The 17,778-nt window shown below is 53.3% G+C and overlaps 4 protein-coding genes across 4 annotated transcripts; all 4 read right to left on the bottom strand.

Moving 5' to 3' along the window:
- Window positions 1-1,056: 1,056 nt before the first annotated feature.
- Window positions 1,057-5,644, bottom strand: J4E87_000126 (uncharacterized protein; the record flags this gene model as incomplete). Its single annotated transcript, XM_049371785.1, has 3 exons — window positions 1,057-1,482; window positions 1,533-5,119; window positions 5,173-5,644. 3 exons carry the CDS (start codon window positions 5,642-5,644, stop codon window positions 1,057-1,059), a joined length of 4,485 nt encoding a protein of 1,494 aa, XP_049237919.1.
- Window positions 5,645-9,145: 3,501 nt separating this feature from the next.
- On the bottom strand, window positions 9,146-10,911 carry J4E87_000125 (uncharacterized protein; the record flags this gene model as incomplete). The annotated part of the gene is made up of 2 exons (XM_049371784.1): window positions 9,146-10,416; window positions 10,482-10,911. The coding sequence occupies 2 exons, from the start codon at window positions 10,909-10,911 to the stop codon at window positions 9,146-9,148; spliced, it is 1,701 nt and encodes a 566-aa protein (XP_049237918.1).
- A 1,499-nt stretch (window positions 10,912-12,410) lies between these two features.
- J4E87_000124 (uncharacterized protein) lies at window positions 12,411-13,602 on the bottom strand (the record flags this gene model as incomplete). The annotated part of the gene is made up of 4 exons (XM_049371783.1): window positions 12,411-12,766; window positions 12,816-13,028; window positions 13,076-13,145; window positions 13,192-13,602. 4 exons carry the CDS (start codon window positions 13,600-13,602, stop codon window positions 12,411-12,413), a joined length of 1,050 nt encoding a protein of 349 aa, XP_049237917.1.
- Window positions 13,603-15,104: 1,502 nt separating this feature from the next.
- On the bottom strand, window positions 15,105-17,379 carry PPP2R5D (Serine/threonine-protein phosphatase 2A 56 kDa regulatory subunit delta isoform; the record flags this gene model as incomplete). The annotated part of the gene is made up of 6 exons (XM_049371782.1): window positions 15,105-15,432; window positions 15,484-15,782; window positions 15,828-16,181; window positions 16,229-16,837; window positions 16,892-17,272; window positions 17,356-17,379. 6 exons carry the CDS (start codon window positions 17,377-17,379, stop codon window positions 15,105-15,107), a joined length of 1,995 nt encoding a protein of 664 aa, XP_049237916.1.
- Window positions 17,380-17,778: the final 399 nt, after the last annotated feature.

Genomic DNA, 17,778 nt, shown 5'->3' with positions numbered 1-17,778 from the left:
ATGCGGTACGATAGCGTCTGGGTAGAGGATACCGGGTGGTGAGACGCGGGGGTATGATGAGCGGTGCGGTGATGGCGATGTGTCTGCATTCGGCGTTGTCGGTGTTGTTGTTGAGCCCTTTGACGATTCCAGTCGCGCTACGTCATACGAAGGTCTGGGTGAATATGGGAGTGACCGTGCAGCGAAATCAGCCTGCAGTGTGCGACGCATGCCAGGAATGATGCCCTGAATCTGCGGGATCGGAAAGCGAAGCCCGGCCTTTAAACTTGGCGTCGCAGACGGCCAGTTGAACGTCGAGGCGCTATTGTAGTCGTCCTGCGTGTCTTTTGCATTAGTGGTGGGCTGTTCAGAATCTTTCGCAGTGGTAGTGATAGTGCGTGATGTCTCACGGTATTGCGCCGCTGGTGCCATAACAAGATAGTGCGATGATGCACTAGCAAAATGAATGTCGATATAGTTACACAGCAAGCTGCAAGTGTGTAAAAAGACAAAGGTAATTAGCGAAGAGCATGAAAGAGTTTAGAAGAGAAGCGGCGACCACGGAACAATGCGAGACAATTTGTCAAAGAGACTACTGGAAGGAGTAGTCGTGAAGCAATAATATGAGACAGGCGCGCACCAAAGATTCAACAAAGACGATTGATTCATGATGTGGCACCACAGCACCATGAGTTCACGCAACATCGATATTTTGAACGATAGTTGTACAGTGATGATTTGATGAGACTAGGATTATGTATATGTGAAGAGGCTATGCGAGCTCAGTGTTGTCATTCAACCAAACGCCGCCCAATTGGATATCCAAACTGCAAGTCTAGAGTGTACTTTTGAATGAGACAATGCTATGTCGCAAGAAACGCACAGTACTTTGAAATGCGGAACGACGTTTATGCAGCCGCAGCTGCGGCGGGATTATGTACGGCAGTTCCCAGGCAGAACGGGCGCCCACTTCCACACAGAGGTGTGGATCGTGTAGCACCGAACGCAGTACGGGACGCCGTGTACCCTTGTGGTACTCACTGAGTGGTGACATATGTCGAGCCACCAACTGGCCGCTTATCTGCGGTTGAAGTTGAGGTACTTCGCGGCGACGAAAAGAATTACCAAGTTGCTGGCAATGAAAGCAGCGAAGATACCCAAGTCTCTCCATCTGTTGCTGAACTCGTATCCAAGAGGTCGATAGAACTCGTCGCCGACCTTGTAGGCGCAGTAATTGCAGACGTCGGTGGCGTTGTCGAGGAGGTATCCGGGCGCACCGCTGGAGAAGAAGTCGCTCATGTACGTTCCACATTCCTGGCCTTGTGGGGCGCTGAACTGGTTGTACTCGCCAGATGTACATTGGACTTTGAGGTCATGAAGTTCAGTAACAATCATGCCGCCGATGAGGCGCGTGAAAGGGTTCAGCTCATAGAGCCATACACGCCAGAATTTGGGGATTGAGGGCTTGGGAATGGTGACACCGCAGAAGAGAGCGAAGATGATCTGAAAATAAAATTAGCTCATGCTTCAAGAGGGCATTGATGTTGACTTACGATGATGAAAGGGTTGACATAGGACGCGATAAAGGGGGTTGGTGTCAACGCAGCAATCGCCTGAGCCAGAGTGACGGAGAAGACCTCAGTGATGAGTACAATCAGGAATTGATATCCGGCGCGCGAGCTGTCGGAGTTCAAGCCCGGGATGTAGTAAAGAGGAAGGAAGAAGAAAACGGCGCAAAGCACACTGTATGGCATCTCCGCAAGAACCATAGACAACGCGAATGGGAATGTCTTGTATGCCTTGGACATCTGCTCACGGAAAGAGATCATACGTTGGACAGCGTACTTGGGTTCAACTTGAGCGAGAATGAGGGCTGGCAGAACCGTGACCTGGAAGATAATGAACACGCGGTATTGCAGAGATGCTCGGGAGTCGTCCAGCTGAAGGTACATGAGACCTGTGAGCAAAGCGATGATGACGTGGTTGAAGAGGCGAGTGAAGCCGTAGTTGGGAGTGCGCCAGAAAGACAAGTTTTGGCGTCTGACAACTTGCTTAATCTGGTAAGACATCGGTGTAGCGAACTCCTTTTGCTCAACTGGCTCGGCAGAACCAACAGCAGCCATGCGCTCTTCCTTGACCTGACCAATGTGGCGCTTGACTTCAGCGAATTCCTCAGAATCCCTCCATACATCAGCCCAATCGCGGTCACCAATGCGAGGAGCGGAACCAGCACCGACGGCATCTAGCATCCACTCGGCAGGGTTGGCATCCGGAGGGCAGTCAGCACCGTGGCGATGGAAGTAGTCGAGGAGAACATGGGCATCCTTGCCGATGTCACCGAAGTAAACACATTGGCCACCCCTTTGGAGAAGGAGCAATCGGTCGAAGTTTTCGAAAAGAGCAGAGTTGGGCTGATGGATAGTGCACAGGATAGCTTGGCCAGCGGCAGCAAGTTTGCGAAGGAAACGGACGATGTTGAAAGCACTCTGAGAATCGAGACCAGAAGTAGGTTCGTCCAAGAACAGAAGGAGCTCAGGCTTGGCAGCGAGTTCGACACCTATGGTAACACGCTTGCGTTGTTCGACGGCTAGACCACTCTCAGGGTCTCCAATAATGGCGTCTGCGATGTCTTCCATTTCCAACAAGGCGATGACCTCCTCAACGTAGGCATACTTCTCGGCTTGAGGTGTCTCATACGGCTGTCGCAGGTCGGCGGAGAAGCGGAGTGCCTCACGGACGGTTGTAGCAGGTTCGTGGACATCAAGTTGTTCGGCGTAGGCAGTTCCACGTTGGAACGCGATACCAGGGACCTTACCATCGACTAGCTTGTCACCACTAATAACACCGATGTTCTTGCGGTTGGCCAGCACATCGAGAAGTGTGGTCTTTCCAGCACCTGAGGCACCCATGAGTGCTGTCAGCTGTCCGGGCTTGACGTATCCGTAGATGTTGTTGAGCAGGCGGAGCTCTCCGCTGGGGACAGGTACGTCGTAGCAAAGGTCTTCCCATGTGAGGACAGCTTTGGACGCAATGTTGAGATCTGAGTTCTGGTCGCTGCTGTCTTCCTTGCGGTTACGCTTATCACGCTTCTCTTGCAACTTGGCGTTGAGCTCCTTGAGTTCCTTGTTCTCTTTCACGAAGAAGGTGACTGTACGGCCACCGGCACCCCACTTGACGAATTCTCCGAGGAAGGCGTTGGCGAGAAGGAATCCGACAATGAGAGCAACCATGATACCGTAGTGCATCCAGAGGTCTGAAGGATCCCATTGGAAGTTGGTTTTGATGTAGTTGGTGCCAGAAACGATGGGGTTACCAGCCTCACTGCCAGGTAGAGTACAAACCTGGGCGTTGAGGTCATCGTACCCAGGCCCAGCAGGAATCAGAGAGCTGCCGGCACAGGTCAAGTCCAGACGACTGAACTCGTTCATCATCAGCGCGGAGAAACCCAGTCCCAGGGCATTGATGTAGAAGATCCATCGGAGCCAGACTTGTTCGGACTGCCACTGAATGAGATAACCAGAGGTGAGTACGAACAATGTTATGATCGTAGCAGCCAGACGGATTGCGACGTCGAAATCGGGGCAGAGACATCCCACTGTTCGGAAGAACAATGTCATGGCAAGGTAGCCAGTGATGATGACCAAAGCGAATGTGAAAAAGGCTCCAGCGTCTCGCACCAGGTTCGTCATGAAGTACACGATAATGGAGAAGACCAGAATCTGCACAGATGCAAACAAGAGATCGACTCCAATCTGGGCTATCCAAAGGGCTGATGGTCGATGGAAAGTGAAAGCGCGATGTTTGTTGATGATCGGTCTACCTAACATAGTGGATGCCAATTCGGAGAAAGCCTGGAAAGCGTTGAAAAGGAGAGCGATGAAGAGAACACCGCCGCGAGTGAAGGCGCCTTCAGAGGTATCAGGGAGATTGAGCCAGACGGTACCAGTAATGATAGCGATAGAGATAGAGGTGATCCAAGAAACAACCAGGGCAAACTTGTCCTGCCATTTGAGCAAGAATTGACGCTTCGCCAGAGCCCAGACCTGGAGATAGAACGGAATCGAGTAAACAGACTTCTGGGGTGCGTGGCGTTTGGACTCCTTGACAGCCAACTGGAAGTCGTCATAAACATGCTTCTCCTGATCCATCTGGGCCTTGTATGCTACCATCTCAGCATCGAGCCTAGCCGCAGATTCGGATCGATTGAAGGCTTCGGCTAGCGCTTCGGGTGTTGAAGGAACGTCCTTCTCGCTCATACCGGGCTTGAACTCGCGCTCGAAAGGATCGGTGCAACCAGTGAGATAGTCGGGGGTGGTTTGGCGGGGCTTCTCCTTGAACCCGAGACCCTCGAAGTAGGCGCGGGCTTCCTGAGCAGGTCCAAAGTAGACTTGTCGGCCGCTGTCGATGACCATGACCTTGTCGAAGCACTTGTAGATGTTTTCGGAAGCCTGGTAGAGAGACACGAAGGTTGTCGTCTTGTAGATGTTCGTGAGCACCCTAAGCGAACGCGCATAATCGACAGCAGTCGAAGCATCTAATCCTCTTGTCGAGTTGTCCCAGCTCATCAGCGAAGCACCAGTAATCATGGTTTCGGCGATGGAGACTCGCTTCCTCTCTCCTCCACTGACACCACGGACGAATGGGTTGCCGACGATGGTGTTGCGGGTGTGTTCAATATTGAACATCTTGAGCATGAGGTCGATGACCTTCTCCTTGAAATCTTGTCTTGAGAGTCCGGCAGGGCGCTTTCCCGGGACCTTGGTCTCGAGCGCGAAGTCGAGTGTTTGTCCGACTGTGAGCGTGGGGTGGTGGTTCTCGTCCTCCTCACAGTAGACTGCCTCTCCTCTGTATCTCTTCTCGAAGAAGTCGGCGTCGAATGGACCGTACAGAACGTTTCCGTCGACCTTGGTGTATCCGTATCGCTGGTTGCTGATGACCTTGAGGAACGTGGTACAACCACTGCCGGGCTTTCCCAGCACGAGCACCATCTCACCAGGCTTGACGACACCCTTGAAGTCCTTCAGAATGTCGAACTCCTTGCCCTTCTTGCCAAGGCCGAGAATGCTGGCAGCGGTTTCGAAGACGTTGAAAAAAGATACGAACGCGTCGGGGAAGGTCTTGACATAGTTCTTCACACCACCTGTGCGAGAGTTAGCGTATGTTTTGCGTGAGGCGTGCACCGAGTAGTCGTACCAATTCCGCTGACGGTGAGACCGTCCCACACAACGCCAATGCGCTTCGACTTGATGCCCGCTGCCTCTTCCTCATCTTTACCACCGCGTAGGGTTGCCTCGAGATCGAAGGGCTCATCGGACGAGTCTGAGCCTTCAACAGTAGCCTTCTCTACGTCTGTGATGGCCTGGTCTTTGCGACTCTGCTTGCTCTGTACGCGACTCAATCGGCGCGAGATGTTGCTGGTACGCGAGAGTTCCTTTGAGAGTTCCGCAAAGTCGGCCTCGGCACGTTGAATGTTGACTCCACCCGTGACATTGCTGAAACCCTTTTCATTGTTCGCCGAGTTGCGCGCAGTGCTGTCGGTGACGGAAGCAGTCCTTATACTGGCGTCGTCGCGGTTTAGGTGGTTGCGATTGGGATGAATAGCCTCAAAAGTGGTGCCCTCGGTGTGCTCTTGGATCTGCGTATGTTGTACGCTGGCGTTGTCCATGGCGGCGGCGGTACAGGGCGCACCCTGGGTTGAATTAAGCGGTAGCGAACCGGTACAGGCAGCGGCGATGTCTCACTCAGCTGCAGGCACGGCAAAGAAGCGAATTATAAGGAACGTATGGATATCTCGAAAAACAAAACAGGAGCACAGCAAAGGGCGCGAGGGCTGTCGCAACGGCTAAATAAAATAAGAAAGCAGTACACGACGGAGATAAGAGCACCGAGTGGGTCTCGAGATCGGAAAGGGTTAAAGACGGTGGGCAATCCTAAGGAGCTGCACCGCGTGCGGCTAGGCAGATCTCTTATTGTCGCAACTATCAATCCGCAGGAGCACGACGGTGAGAGAGTTTGACGCGCGCGCATTCTTCAGCGGACAGCTTCGCACGGAGACGGCGTATCAAATGCGCAATCGAGTCACTCCGTCGCACCATGATCGACAGTACAGTCACATTCTATGCACGTCGGCTAGATTCCGCCAGACATGACGATGAGATCCCTGGGCAAGGCTACAAACACTATGCGGCTCAGCACGTCAGTCCGAGGATAGCTCCGTGCAAGCCTCTGACGTCGACTGCGGTGCTTCTGCAAGTGAGGCACCCAACACAGAGCCTGCAGACATGTTGACAATGGGCGCCGGCATGCTGTTGTTGAGGAGGATCAAACGGGAACAATCTCGTGGAGTCGCTTGTCTCCGCTGGGTGTGATTGCGTGCATGCTTTTGGCTCCACCCGCGTCCACCTCGCGTTTGTCAGCCAGCAACTTCACCGGCTTGGCATCGAGTCATGTTGATTCCGCCGCTGCTTCGACGCCAACGGCCCGACAACCTGCATCAGCCCTTTCCAGCTACCACCCCGCTCTGGAGCAAAAGAAGCCTCGCTCGTCGGACTTAGCTATACAACCGGTAAAGGAGTCGGCCATCTTTCGTCGTCGTCGGAACCCCCATATTTTAGACGTTCCAATACCGACTTCAGGACACGCTGAAGACGCACGTTAGCCCGTCTTGAGATTGGTGTTCTGATCCGGCATCCATCTTCGGCAACCCGACCGCGCCCTTTATTCGCGACTCATTCTCGCTCATTCTAGACTCACACACGAGTCTTCGGTACATCTCAACGCCCTGATCTGCAGCAAGGGCTTCGCCATGGTTGCACTGCATATCGCGACTCATGTCGACTCATCGACCTTGTTCTTATCTGATCAGAAATCATCTTCTTTATTGACGCTTTTTCTGGCTTCGAGCTTTGGTCTTCAGCCGCACCGACTAATTTTAGCACCCGTTGCTCTTGCGATCGACACACGATATACTCGAGCATCGGTAGATACCCGGTAGTTGCAGGGTGATATTATCGCAGTCCCCACATATCGCCATGTAGTCTCACATCAACTGATCGTAGGGCCCAGGTGTAGGCCAACACTATTACATGTACAAGAAAGGCGTCACTGCCGCGAACGCCATACAAAAACACCTTTCTTTCCGCTATTAGCATTGGATGTCCAGTCCAACCTCGAGCCCACTTTGAGGTAAAGATATCGCCTGCAAGATCAGGTACTATTCAGACTACTGCTACCGCAACACTGCAGACAGATTGGAGAAGATTCACACATCAAATTCGATCTAACACTAATATTAGTATCACAGCATCGCGGCTTGCAGTAGAACTGAAACTGCATCTGCATGGCGCGTAATGTCTCTGACTAACACGAACAAACAGCACTACTTCACCACTCTTAGTTTCAGCTTGGAGCCTACAGGTATGGCTGTAGCCAGTGATCACACAGCGCCTGAACAACCGACACGAGAAGCCAAGCTGTACTACGTCATGTGTCATCCCATCGCGAGCAACACGACGCGAAGTCATGTGAAGGCTTCTTGAGTACTCTGACAATTCATACTGCAATTGGCTCTCTGTTCAAGAGGTAAGCCACGGTCAAGGCAGACTCATTATGAGCAGCTTCCAGGAGCTTACGCCAGGGGGCTCAGCGGACTCACCGCCGGTGAGTCCAAAGCATCGCATGTGCGTATCGCGTTGCTCGTCTTGCTCGCGACGATGAGCTATTCCGGGAAACAGTAGCTACGGACCACTTCACATATAAGCCAGTGTTGATGGCGACTTCAGCTAGGTTCTATCAAATTCACAATCTGTCGTCAACTCCATCGTTGCAAGAGCACTGAAAATATAATCATCGACTTCTATAAACCCTTGACATAATCATCAAAATGTCTTTCCCACCTATCCGCTTCACTCCTTTCCAAGTCTCCAGCGCACCGTCGTCTGGCCAAATAAAGACAAAGCAGCCTTCTCATCAACCGGAGACGTCCACAGCGTCCAATACGTCTGGCAACTCCACTACGTCCAGTAACTCGACGTCAAACACTGACAACTCCAATACTGCGACCTCACATGACGGAAAATAGCTAGAAGTAGTTGACGAAGAACCCATCCTGGTAAGCCACCGAAAATTCAACTATTTCCGTTTTGGACATAACGAAATAGAGTAGAACGAAGATGGTCCATTGCGGCCACGATGGGTTGTATCGTATAAGCATCGGTCAAGTTCGCCTCTGTTTGAGAAATGGTCACTCTTGTCGACATCTGAGCATTTGGTTTGAATGTACTTGTCAACTTCACCTACCAATTCCACACACTTTCGTTCACTCGGTGCTATTCAGTGATCGCAACGTGGTAACAAGTCTGAGGCTCTAAAAGCAATTCCACATACATCTCCAGATTTTTTCTCAAACAATCCGCCATGCCCAATGCGTCCTTCCATGACCGTATAACTAGACCTCACTCCAAGGTACATCCTTTCATTCCAACACCCATAGAACCGGTCCTCTTCATGTCTCAGATTCATCGGCACGATGCCCCGCTCGACCCCAGCGTACAAGCACTACGGCCGTAACCCACTGCCGCGTTTTGTCGTGTCATTCGGTCGTACTTCGCGGTGACGAATACGAGGGTGCTGATGCTACTAACCCCTCATGCAATTACGCGTACACTAACATGATGCCTGCATTGTGACATGTGTTAGGGACAGTTTTTCCTTTTATCCTAAAGTACAATATATGGGCAGGTTTGGGAAGACAGAAGTAAACTTCCACGTTTACAGTGTCAAAAACCATCAGGTCATCACGACGCAATCTGGTGTCTAGAATCACCGTCACAAACACATCACAGCTGGTAAAGGTGGGTGTGAATAATATAACATTGAGTAATACAGATTTTCGTTTTCGCTTTGAATGAAGAAGACGTCGTGGACATTGCGAACGAACGACCAAAACCCTCACACACCTACCCCCGTTTCTCTTCCATCATGACGCCTTGCTGAACGTTTTCCAAAGAAAAGGAATTGACATAGGAAATTATGTTTGGGTATGTTGTTGTTGTAGTAATCATCGTAGTGCCAAAGCCGTTCCTCTCCTCTCCCAGTCCAATTCATGTGTCTTCGTCTTTTCTTCCCTTCACTCTGCAAACAGAGAGGTAAACAAGCCATCCTCTACCTACCTCTTCTCACCCATTTGCACACCCGCCTCAAGCGCAAGCGGTGTCTTCTCCCTCCGCTCTTGTCCCTGACCGCTGCTGCTCGACTCACCCTGTGGCCTCCGTCCGATACGTGCGAGCCAGCTCTCGGCACTCTGTACGGTGCCATCAACGACAGTAGTAATCTGGCCCATCATGTCAAGTCCCTCTTTCGCAAAGGCCAGCATGCGGTTCGCGCCTCTGACCTCATCGCCGCCCGCGTGTTCATTGTTCGCGTTGCGGCCTGCGAGCTGCCATCGCTGGGGTACGGAGAGCAATTGTGTTCGGACAACCGTCTGGGCGTTTTGCGGGAGAGCACCGCCGGTGTAGCGGGACACGGACTGCACAACGGATTGGAGGGTTTGCCAGATGTCTGAGGAGAGGACCTTGATGCGGTCAGCAATTTGACGGACTTGATCGTCTTTGTCGGCGTCGACGAGGCCCATTTGCGCCATGGTGCCATTTAGTTGCGTCTTGTCATCTTGGGCAGCGAAGCCGCCAGACTGCCTCTGGTTGCGGAGGGCAGCTTCGTATTCTTCGAGGACGAGCTTAAGCGCGCGCATGACTGAGTCAATGTGGGTTGTTGCGCTGCGAAGAAGACCGAGGCAGAGCTTCAACGACCGCAATGATGTCTCTGATAGAGCTACACCGAGACCGGACGTTGTCATGATGAGCTGCGTGGACCAGTTGACGCGACGATCCTGCGGAGTATTTGAGCGCTGTTCGGGCGACTTGTGCGACGGTATATCTCCAGAGATGACTGCCTCCTCATAGTTTGGAGAGCGCTGGTCGTCGTATGCAGGGAGCGACTCGGAGTATGAGGATTGTGAGCCGCCTCTTGTCCGTGAGGCTGCTGCAAGAGCATCATCCACGTCCATGGCGTCATCTGCTGGGCTCGCGATCCTTTGCCTCTTGCTCCTTGAACTCTCGCCATCTCCCTGCTCGAGGTCGCTGGGTCGTCTGTCTCCTAGATAGCGGCGCAGGCTTTTCTCCATGCCCGTCCGCCTACCCACAGATGACACAGTGTTGACCATGGGCGATCCAATGTTGCGCTCAATGAGCTCAGCACCGTACTGGACCAGACGTGGAGTGTAGCCTTTGGTGGTGTTGTAGGCTGAGATGGAGCCGTTGATACCATTTCCAAGCCATGGGTGATTCGACGTAATCAGAGAAAGGAGTGGCTCTGGAGGTTCGCTTGTGGATTCTCGAGCAGATAGCGTGAGGGAGCGTGCCGTCGGCGAGCGAACGAAGTCTGCGATGGTCAGTCAGCATACATTCCGCGTCATGAACAGCAACCGCAACAGCGTCGTGACATACCCGGGTTCCCCAATCCGCTCAACGCCTCTGCTGCCAGCCTTACATCCGGATCGTCCATGCTGACACTCGTTTCCCGTCTACCCACGTTGTCATCCTGCATGCTGCGCACACTCGCGGTATCCATGGGGCTTCCCACGTCTTCACGCGGTAGACCCTCTGGCGCTCGTGTGAAAGTCGCATTGTTCGGTACTGGCAGCATGCCCCATTGCGATCTGTCGTACTGCGACCGCGGGCTGTATTCTATTGAGTTGTGTGGAGTATGACGCGCCTTCGTGTCCGGCAGGTCTAGCGACTTGATGCCGGGCAACCTCCCATGATCCGGCACATGGCTTGGGATATGCGTCGGAACGGAAGGGAGGTGCAGCGATTCGGGCTCGTGTTGTGTATAGGCGGGCGGCGGGGCACGCTGTAGTGGTCGTTCCTGCTCCATGGTAGGATTCTCGCAGGACCGTGACGTTTCTAATCAACCCGACTACCCCACGTTCATCTATGCGCAGACTACGCCGGGTTGTGTCTCTGCGACTCTCCGATCACTTGTCCGGTGCAGCGCTATGTCCGTGAAAGCCGTCGCAATGCCCAATGATGATGCGGAGGGTGCGCCTCGAAGGGGTATTCTGCTCCGCGGAAGCGTAATCGGAGGCCGAGTGCGAATTGGGGGACGCGATGATGTCGTTTCAGGGGATGCGAATCTCAGAAGACGCACAGCATGGGAGCGCAGCTGTAAATATCGATCGAGAGGCGTGGAATTGTCGGTTATCGCATCGTGGAGCCGGAGGCAGGGTTGGAGGGGGATGACAGCGCGAAACGACGCCGGGCAGCAAATTGGCGATCGCCTCTCACATGTCAAAATCCTATCACATGTCACGAACAATCCACCCAAGCCAACGCCACCATGCTTGTCGGCCTTTACCCCGAGCGAAGTGACACCGACGCAGACACCTCAGTTGTTAATTTCCATCGAGTAACGACCTGTAGTAATCCTTGGCGTCCTACGCATTCCCAGGCTGCATCAGAACATCCGAACACGCTGTTATGAGTTTGGAGTTGACGCGACGATCTCAAGTAAAGCTGACGACAGGAGCCCGGTACATATGTGGGGCTGCAGCCGACCTCTAAGCTGCATGAGTAACGTAACAACACATTACCCGATGTACCTTACTCTTCTTCGCCTGTCTTACCAGACCTCAGCACTGCATGTCTATTGCACGTAACTTCACCAGATCCATTTTCTCTTGAGCAAATTCTTTCGGGGCCGTTGACGTTTTCATGTATTCAGCTGTAATCGCCCGTCATAGTGTACACGGCTGGGCGATCTTCTACTGAGTGGTGTGCGATGGCTGTCATATCAAAACGAGTATAGTCGCCCGTTACACGCGCAACTCGGTAGACTTCCCTCGGGCTACATTAGCTACATGTACCTCCAACGAGCGTCCGCAAAAGGCAAAATACACATATGGAACATGAAGCAGTCATTGACGATTATGCATTATCTTTCGTTGAATATTGTCTACAACGTGCTCTACCGCCCATGCCAAAGCCCAAGACTAACACCAGAGTTGTCGTAACGCGAACCGACCAACCATGCTCTTACATGCTTTTATCGTGACACGGGGCCGGACCAAAAGTGTCGAGCCCCAAACATAGCAATTACAATAAGATATGGAAATTGTAGCCCTCCAGGCTGATATCGTGTCAAGAACGAATTGGTAGGAGCCCGGCCGAAAGGTGGCTCCACTTGACGAAGATTGTTCCGAACCGGTGCTTGGCCCGTAACATCTGGCTAGCCCTGAAGAGCATCGAATGCTACATCAGATGCTATCGCAGAGTAGTTCGAGTGCTTCCACGGCGAGAGGCCGTTGTGCGTCGTCCAATGCTTCAAAAAGCTCTATCTGCCGCACAGCACTTCGCATGTCCTCCGAACGATCGAGCTTAGGCCTTGCGGCTGCGGGTCGCGCGTCCGTTGGGTGTGCCGTTGGGCGAAGCTCCTGTAGCGACACCGTTAGTGACACCAGCACGCGAAGTCGAAAGACGCCTGCGAGCTTCACCAACAGTCGGCACCTTCTCGTCCTTCATCTCCACCAACGCGCTTGTAGCCCTGCGGCGGCCCTTGGGCACCGGCTTCTTGTACGTGGCGAAGTAGAAGGCGAGGAAGAGGAAGAGGTACGACGTGATGATGCAGATACCGGAGATGGCAGCAAACTCCTCACCAGCACACTCGCCCATGTTAGGCAAGTGTGGCCAGTAGGTGCTTGTGAAGTAGGTCCACGAGGCGAAGTAGATGAAGCCTTGATGTTGTTAGTGTGTGATATGGAATGTGGGCGGAATTGGACTTACCAAGGTCGAGGACGAACTGGGTGATTTGGCCAACGGTGATGTACTTCTTCCACCAGATGCGGATTCCTCGCGCGCTCTGGAAGTAGTACCAGTACATGACAACGTGTACAGCCAGGTTGAGAGTGATGACGGGCCATGAGACGGGAGTGTGACCAATGAGCTGGGTGTAGCAGAGGAGAGCGGTCGCGCCGTGGTGGTAGGTGTGGAGGAAAGCTGGGCTTATTAGCGATGCGACGTCGATGTTGGCTTGCTGCACTTACTCAATGGCTTCTTCTTCAAGAACAGGAAGCAAGTGTCAATCAACTCCAGGAACTTGGTGAGGTAGTTGAGCTGCACATGTTAGCAGCATCCTGAGCATCTCGGCGCAAGTACTTACGTAGTACAGAATGACCAGCTTGTCGGTCCATCCACCTTGGTGGTCGCAGATGGCGAAGAAAAGACCCTTCCTGACAACGATGGGGATCAATTGCTCAGCGAAGAGGAGAAGTAGGGTGCCGCTGATTGCCGTGAGGTAGAAGTTGTGGACCTTGAAGAGAAAGTTGAGCTTGAAGGGCTCACGGTTGCGCATGAGCTCTCGTCCACCGAAGATTATGATGTAGTAGGTAATCAGCGTGACAACGCAGACCTTGAATGTCGAGAGCGGCGTCTCTCCTTGGACGAAGCGGAAGTCCTGGGGCTTGTAGCCCGCGATGGGCTCGAAGCATTTCTCGAAAATAGGCCACAATGCCAGGCCAAAGGGACGGTCGAGCGTCGGCGCGCCGACTTCAAGCCAATCTGAGCCACCCATTGTGTGCGAGTATGAGTTGGGACTGTCGAGGTTGGTGGTGGTGTTCGGAACGGTGGAAGCCCTGGACGTGGGGATTTAAAGGTTGAGCCTAGCAAAGCGACTAGGTAAACAAGACAAACGTGGAGGAAGAGAAGGCAACCGCGACCGAGCAAGTGCAAAGCACAAAGGAGTGACGAGAAAATGTGAAGAAGTAAATCTCACACCGAGCCAGATGGAGGTGATGCGCAAAAGGTTATGAAGGGCCAGCAATGTTTTCTGGCTGCGCGCGGAAAGGAGGTCGGAAATGACTGCTGGGGTCTTCCGCCTCTCCCGCACCTGGGCCCAACGCGCCGTTGCACGTCCAAATTACGACACATTGCAGACCGAGGCCATTGACTTGTTTACTATTGGCTACGCTACTGTATTGCTCTCCTTTTACTTTGGTATCGCTGCTGACCGCCGCTGACTACCTTTACCATGTTCTCACACGCATGCATTACCACGCTGGCTCGTGGATAGCGTGCACTTAGGCCTATTGACGTAAAGTCCTGTAATGCAAACGTTGTCCACCGTCTCTGCGATTCACTCGGCGCGTACCACACTTTGGCTTTTGTCGCAAAGTAGAAGCAAAGCCTCCCAGAACGTGGCATCGAGTCGGATATCTTGGCGTTCCGAAAGCCGAGGCGCCCCTTGAAGTTAGCGACCTCCCAAACCGGATCGCAGGGAAACCTATGCGGCTCCCCGTGTCTATTCGCGTGGTAATTTTAGCTTGCATGGCTTCGACGGTGTGGGATTCCCTTGCAACACTCTCAGCACTGGCTACCACAACGCGAACGAAGTAAATAACAATACCACCCATCCGTGAAAGAAGTCTCCTATGAGAGCTCACGATAGTTCTCAACATCGCACAGCCTGCGATTGATCTGCAGAGCAATCAAAAGTCTTTAGAAATTCTTTATATTCCGCGTCTATCAGTGAAGAAAGTCCCTATTTCGTCGTCTTTCACAAGAAACATCATCCGGAACACCCAAATGAAACGTTCCATGTTGTTTTGGGAAGAACCAAAGAAACTGCGACGCTTGATGCCAGATAAACCACATGATATCGCGACTACAATCAGCCCTCAAAAGACTGGCAGTGAAGCAAGGCAGCAAAAAGAGAAGAGAATGGATGCACCCAAGAAATCAAGAGCTAACAACCCGGGTAATCGTACCTCCAGAATTCGACCTTGCACGTCCACCTGATGGTCGCGACGAGACGACATGGCCAGAAGAGGAATTCGGGCGACTGTTGCTACGTGGTCGGCCAGCCGAGCGGCGAGCGCTGGACGAAACGTGGTGCTCCCCTTGCGAAGTATGATGCCGTCGCTACAAAGACGCAAAGCACAAACACGTCAGATCCACCTGAACCGAAATGCAAGTCTTGGGAAAAAAGGAAGAAAACCTAGGAGTCTAGGGATAGAATTAAGAGTACATCGATTCGGCCACACAGAATGCTCATCCAGAGTTCTAGGGACTTAAGAATCAACGTACCGAGGTTTGGCTGCCTTGACGCTCATATTCCTTTGGCCGCCTCTCTCTCGATGCTGTTCCGTCATCCTGTAGACGGAGGTTCTCCAAACGTGACTCCGAGTCATCCATACGCATCGGGTCGACGGCGGACTTCTCTGCAGTGCCGTTTGAACGTGACTCGGCGAGCTTGGCGAGCTTGTCCCAGCGATCTTGTCGACTTTGCTGTCTTTGCGTTGCGTTGTTTTGTGACTCGGCGTAGTCATGCGAACAGTCGTCGAAGAGTTGCGGGTTTACTTCCATGAAGAGCTTCATAGCATTGTACACCATGCCGTGGATGGTTCTGGGCAGATAGTCAGCAAGCAAGCCATGTCACCAGAGTGCAGATACGTACCGGTTCCAGTGTCCCTTTGAGTTTTCGTACAGCGGTGCGAACATGATTGGCAAAATGACTTCGACATTGTCGCTAACCAGATTACAGAAGTACTCGTTGTTCCAGAAGTACAGCGCTCTCTCGGCGACCTGGAAATGAGGACTGGCCACTGATTTGGCTAACTGGTTGAACAACGGCTCCTGAACCTTTGCGAACTCGGCGGGGTCCATAACCTCGAAGATGTCCTCTACTTCGTTCAGGAACATGACTTCTTTGGTACTGTTCACCTTTGGCCAATAGCGGAGAAGACCCAAAACAACCTGAACGTGTAAGCCTAGCCTATTGGATCTGGCGTATGTCCCTACCTCTTCTGTTAATGCCGCGTCCTTTTCCAAGAACTGGACAATGCAGTACGCCAATTGTGGATGGTACATGCTCAGACTCTTGACTTTGTGGAGCGGGATGAGCACCCTCGTGAGGAATAGCTTGTGCTCCTCCTTCAATGGCAAAGCGAAACCGTTGATGATGGACCCGAGAATCTCGAGAAGCTCGGCGATACCGTTGAAGCGCTCTGTCTCGTAGATGAATTGGAAGAAGACGTTGTTGATGGATCGGCGGATGTAGGAGCGGAGGTTGAGGAATTTGCCGTATATGCGATGGAGCGTAGTCTTCAAGAAGTCGCGTTCCCGGGGGTCTTCAGAGTCGAATAGCTCGAGCAACTGCTGGTGTTAGCTAGGGGAATCTAGAGGACAGGTCGGGTACGTACGTTGAGCACGAAGCTGTGGTCTATATAGGCTTTGGCAATGTTCGTGTTGAAGTCCTGGCTTTCGATGAAGCGAAGGAAGAACTCGTAGACTACCTGAATGTGCGGCCACGCTACTTCCAGTACCGGCTCGTCTTCCTCTGGGTCGAAAGCCTCGCCTTGGGGGTTCATCGGGGGCGGGATAGGACGGAACAAGTTCTTCGCGAACATCTCTACGACGCGTGGGTACATCTTCTCGGTGATGACCTGGCGGTTGTTGGCGACATAGTCGAGCAGCTCGTGCAGAGCCAGGCGCTTGATCTCCTTTGACTTCATGTCTCCGCTAGCATCGTTGAAGTCGAAGATGATGTTGCATTGGTCGATCTTTTGCATGAAGAGTTCCTCTCTCTTGTTTGGGGGCACCTCGTGGAATCCGGGGAGCTTTTCCAGTTCACGCTGACGTTGATCCGAGATGTCGAAGCGCGACGAGTGTTGTCTCTTCGGGGTTCGCATGCCCTCGATGTTGTCCTTGGGCGTCGCTTGAAGACGGTCGAATATTCCCGACTTCTGGCCCGCCTTTGGAGGCGCAAGATCACCGGGCATCGTCTCGGCAGCGCCAGGAGGAGGCACATGCTATTGCACTGGTTAGCCTACCAAACACATATCGGTTGATGCGCGGGTACTTACAGGCGCGCTTGGGCTGATGACGACGCTGGGTGCCAGGGGCTGCCCCAGCCTAGAGGGCGTGCCTGGACCTGCAGCGCCAGCGTTACCAGCAGCACCGGGGCTCATCATGCCCTGTCCGCCGAAAGATTGGGGTCCACCCGCGAGGGAACCGGACGAGGGCTGGGAGTTCTGTTGTAGCGACCCAATGTTGGCCGAAGCGCCATCGGCGGCGGGCTGGCTCTTGCTTCGCGCATCGGTGAGCTGCGTCTGCGACGAGGAAGGCGTAGCCTGGGCAGAGCCCGAGGGGGAGTTGGAAGCACCCAGCGACGGCGATGCAGTTCCCGAGGTGGAGTCCTTCTTCTTAGATGACTTGCTATCCTTGCTTCGAGAGAGCTGTTCGGACTATACATGTTAGCCTCCGCGCATAGAGAGGGGTAGGGGGGTGCGTGGTGTGGCCGGGGTCCATGGGGAGGACGAGCACTTACGACCCTCTGCCTGAAGCCCTTCATGGCTGTCGGAATGCGCCCACGGCCAGGTCAAGCGCAGCGGTGTTGCAGAAACGGGCGTCCGAGATGGCGGCTGGCCTCGAGGCGTCGGGGGACAGGTCGCAAGCCGATAGCGCCAATGGAAACTAGATGGCAGGCGCACACACGGGGAATCGGACACAGGAGAGCGTAGGGCTCAGGCCGACATGGAGGAGAGACGCGTGAGGTAATAGATGGTGGCTAGTGTAGCCGTCTAGGATGGTGCACGGGGAGTCGGTGGAGGGAGCAGCTTCGCGAGGGGGGGTCAGACGGCAGCCGGGGCCCTAGCAAGTTGCTGGTGACGTATCGGCGCTCTGGCTGAGGGAGAGGCGTGTATTCTGGAGCTGGAGGGACAAGTTGGAGCAGGTCGTCAACTGACAACTC

Source organism: Alternaria ethzedia, assembly GCF_023757985.1.
Source record: "Alternaria ethzedia strain BMP 0044 chromosome Unknown scaffold_1, whole genome shotgun sequence".
Taxonomy (NCBI): Eukaryota; Fungi; Ascomycota; class Dothideomycetes; order Pleosporales; family Pleosporaceae; genus Alternaria; species Alternaria ethzedia.
The sequence above is the reverse complement of the archived record's forward strand: the minus strand, read 5'-3'. Positions and strand labels throughout refer to the sequence as shown.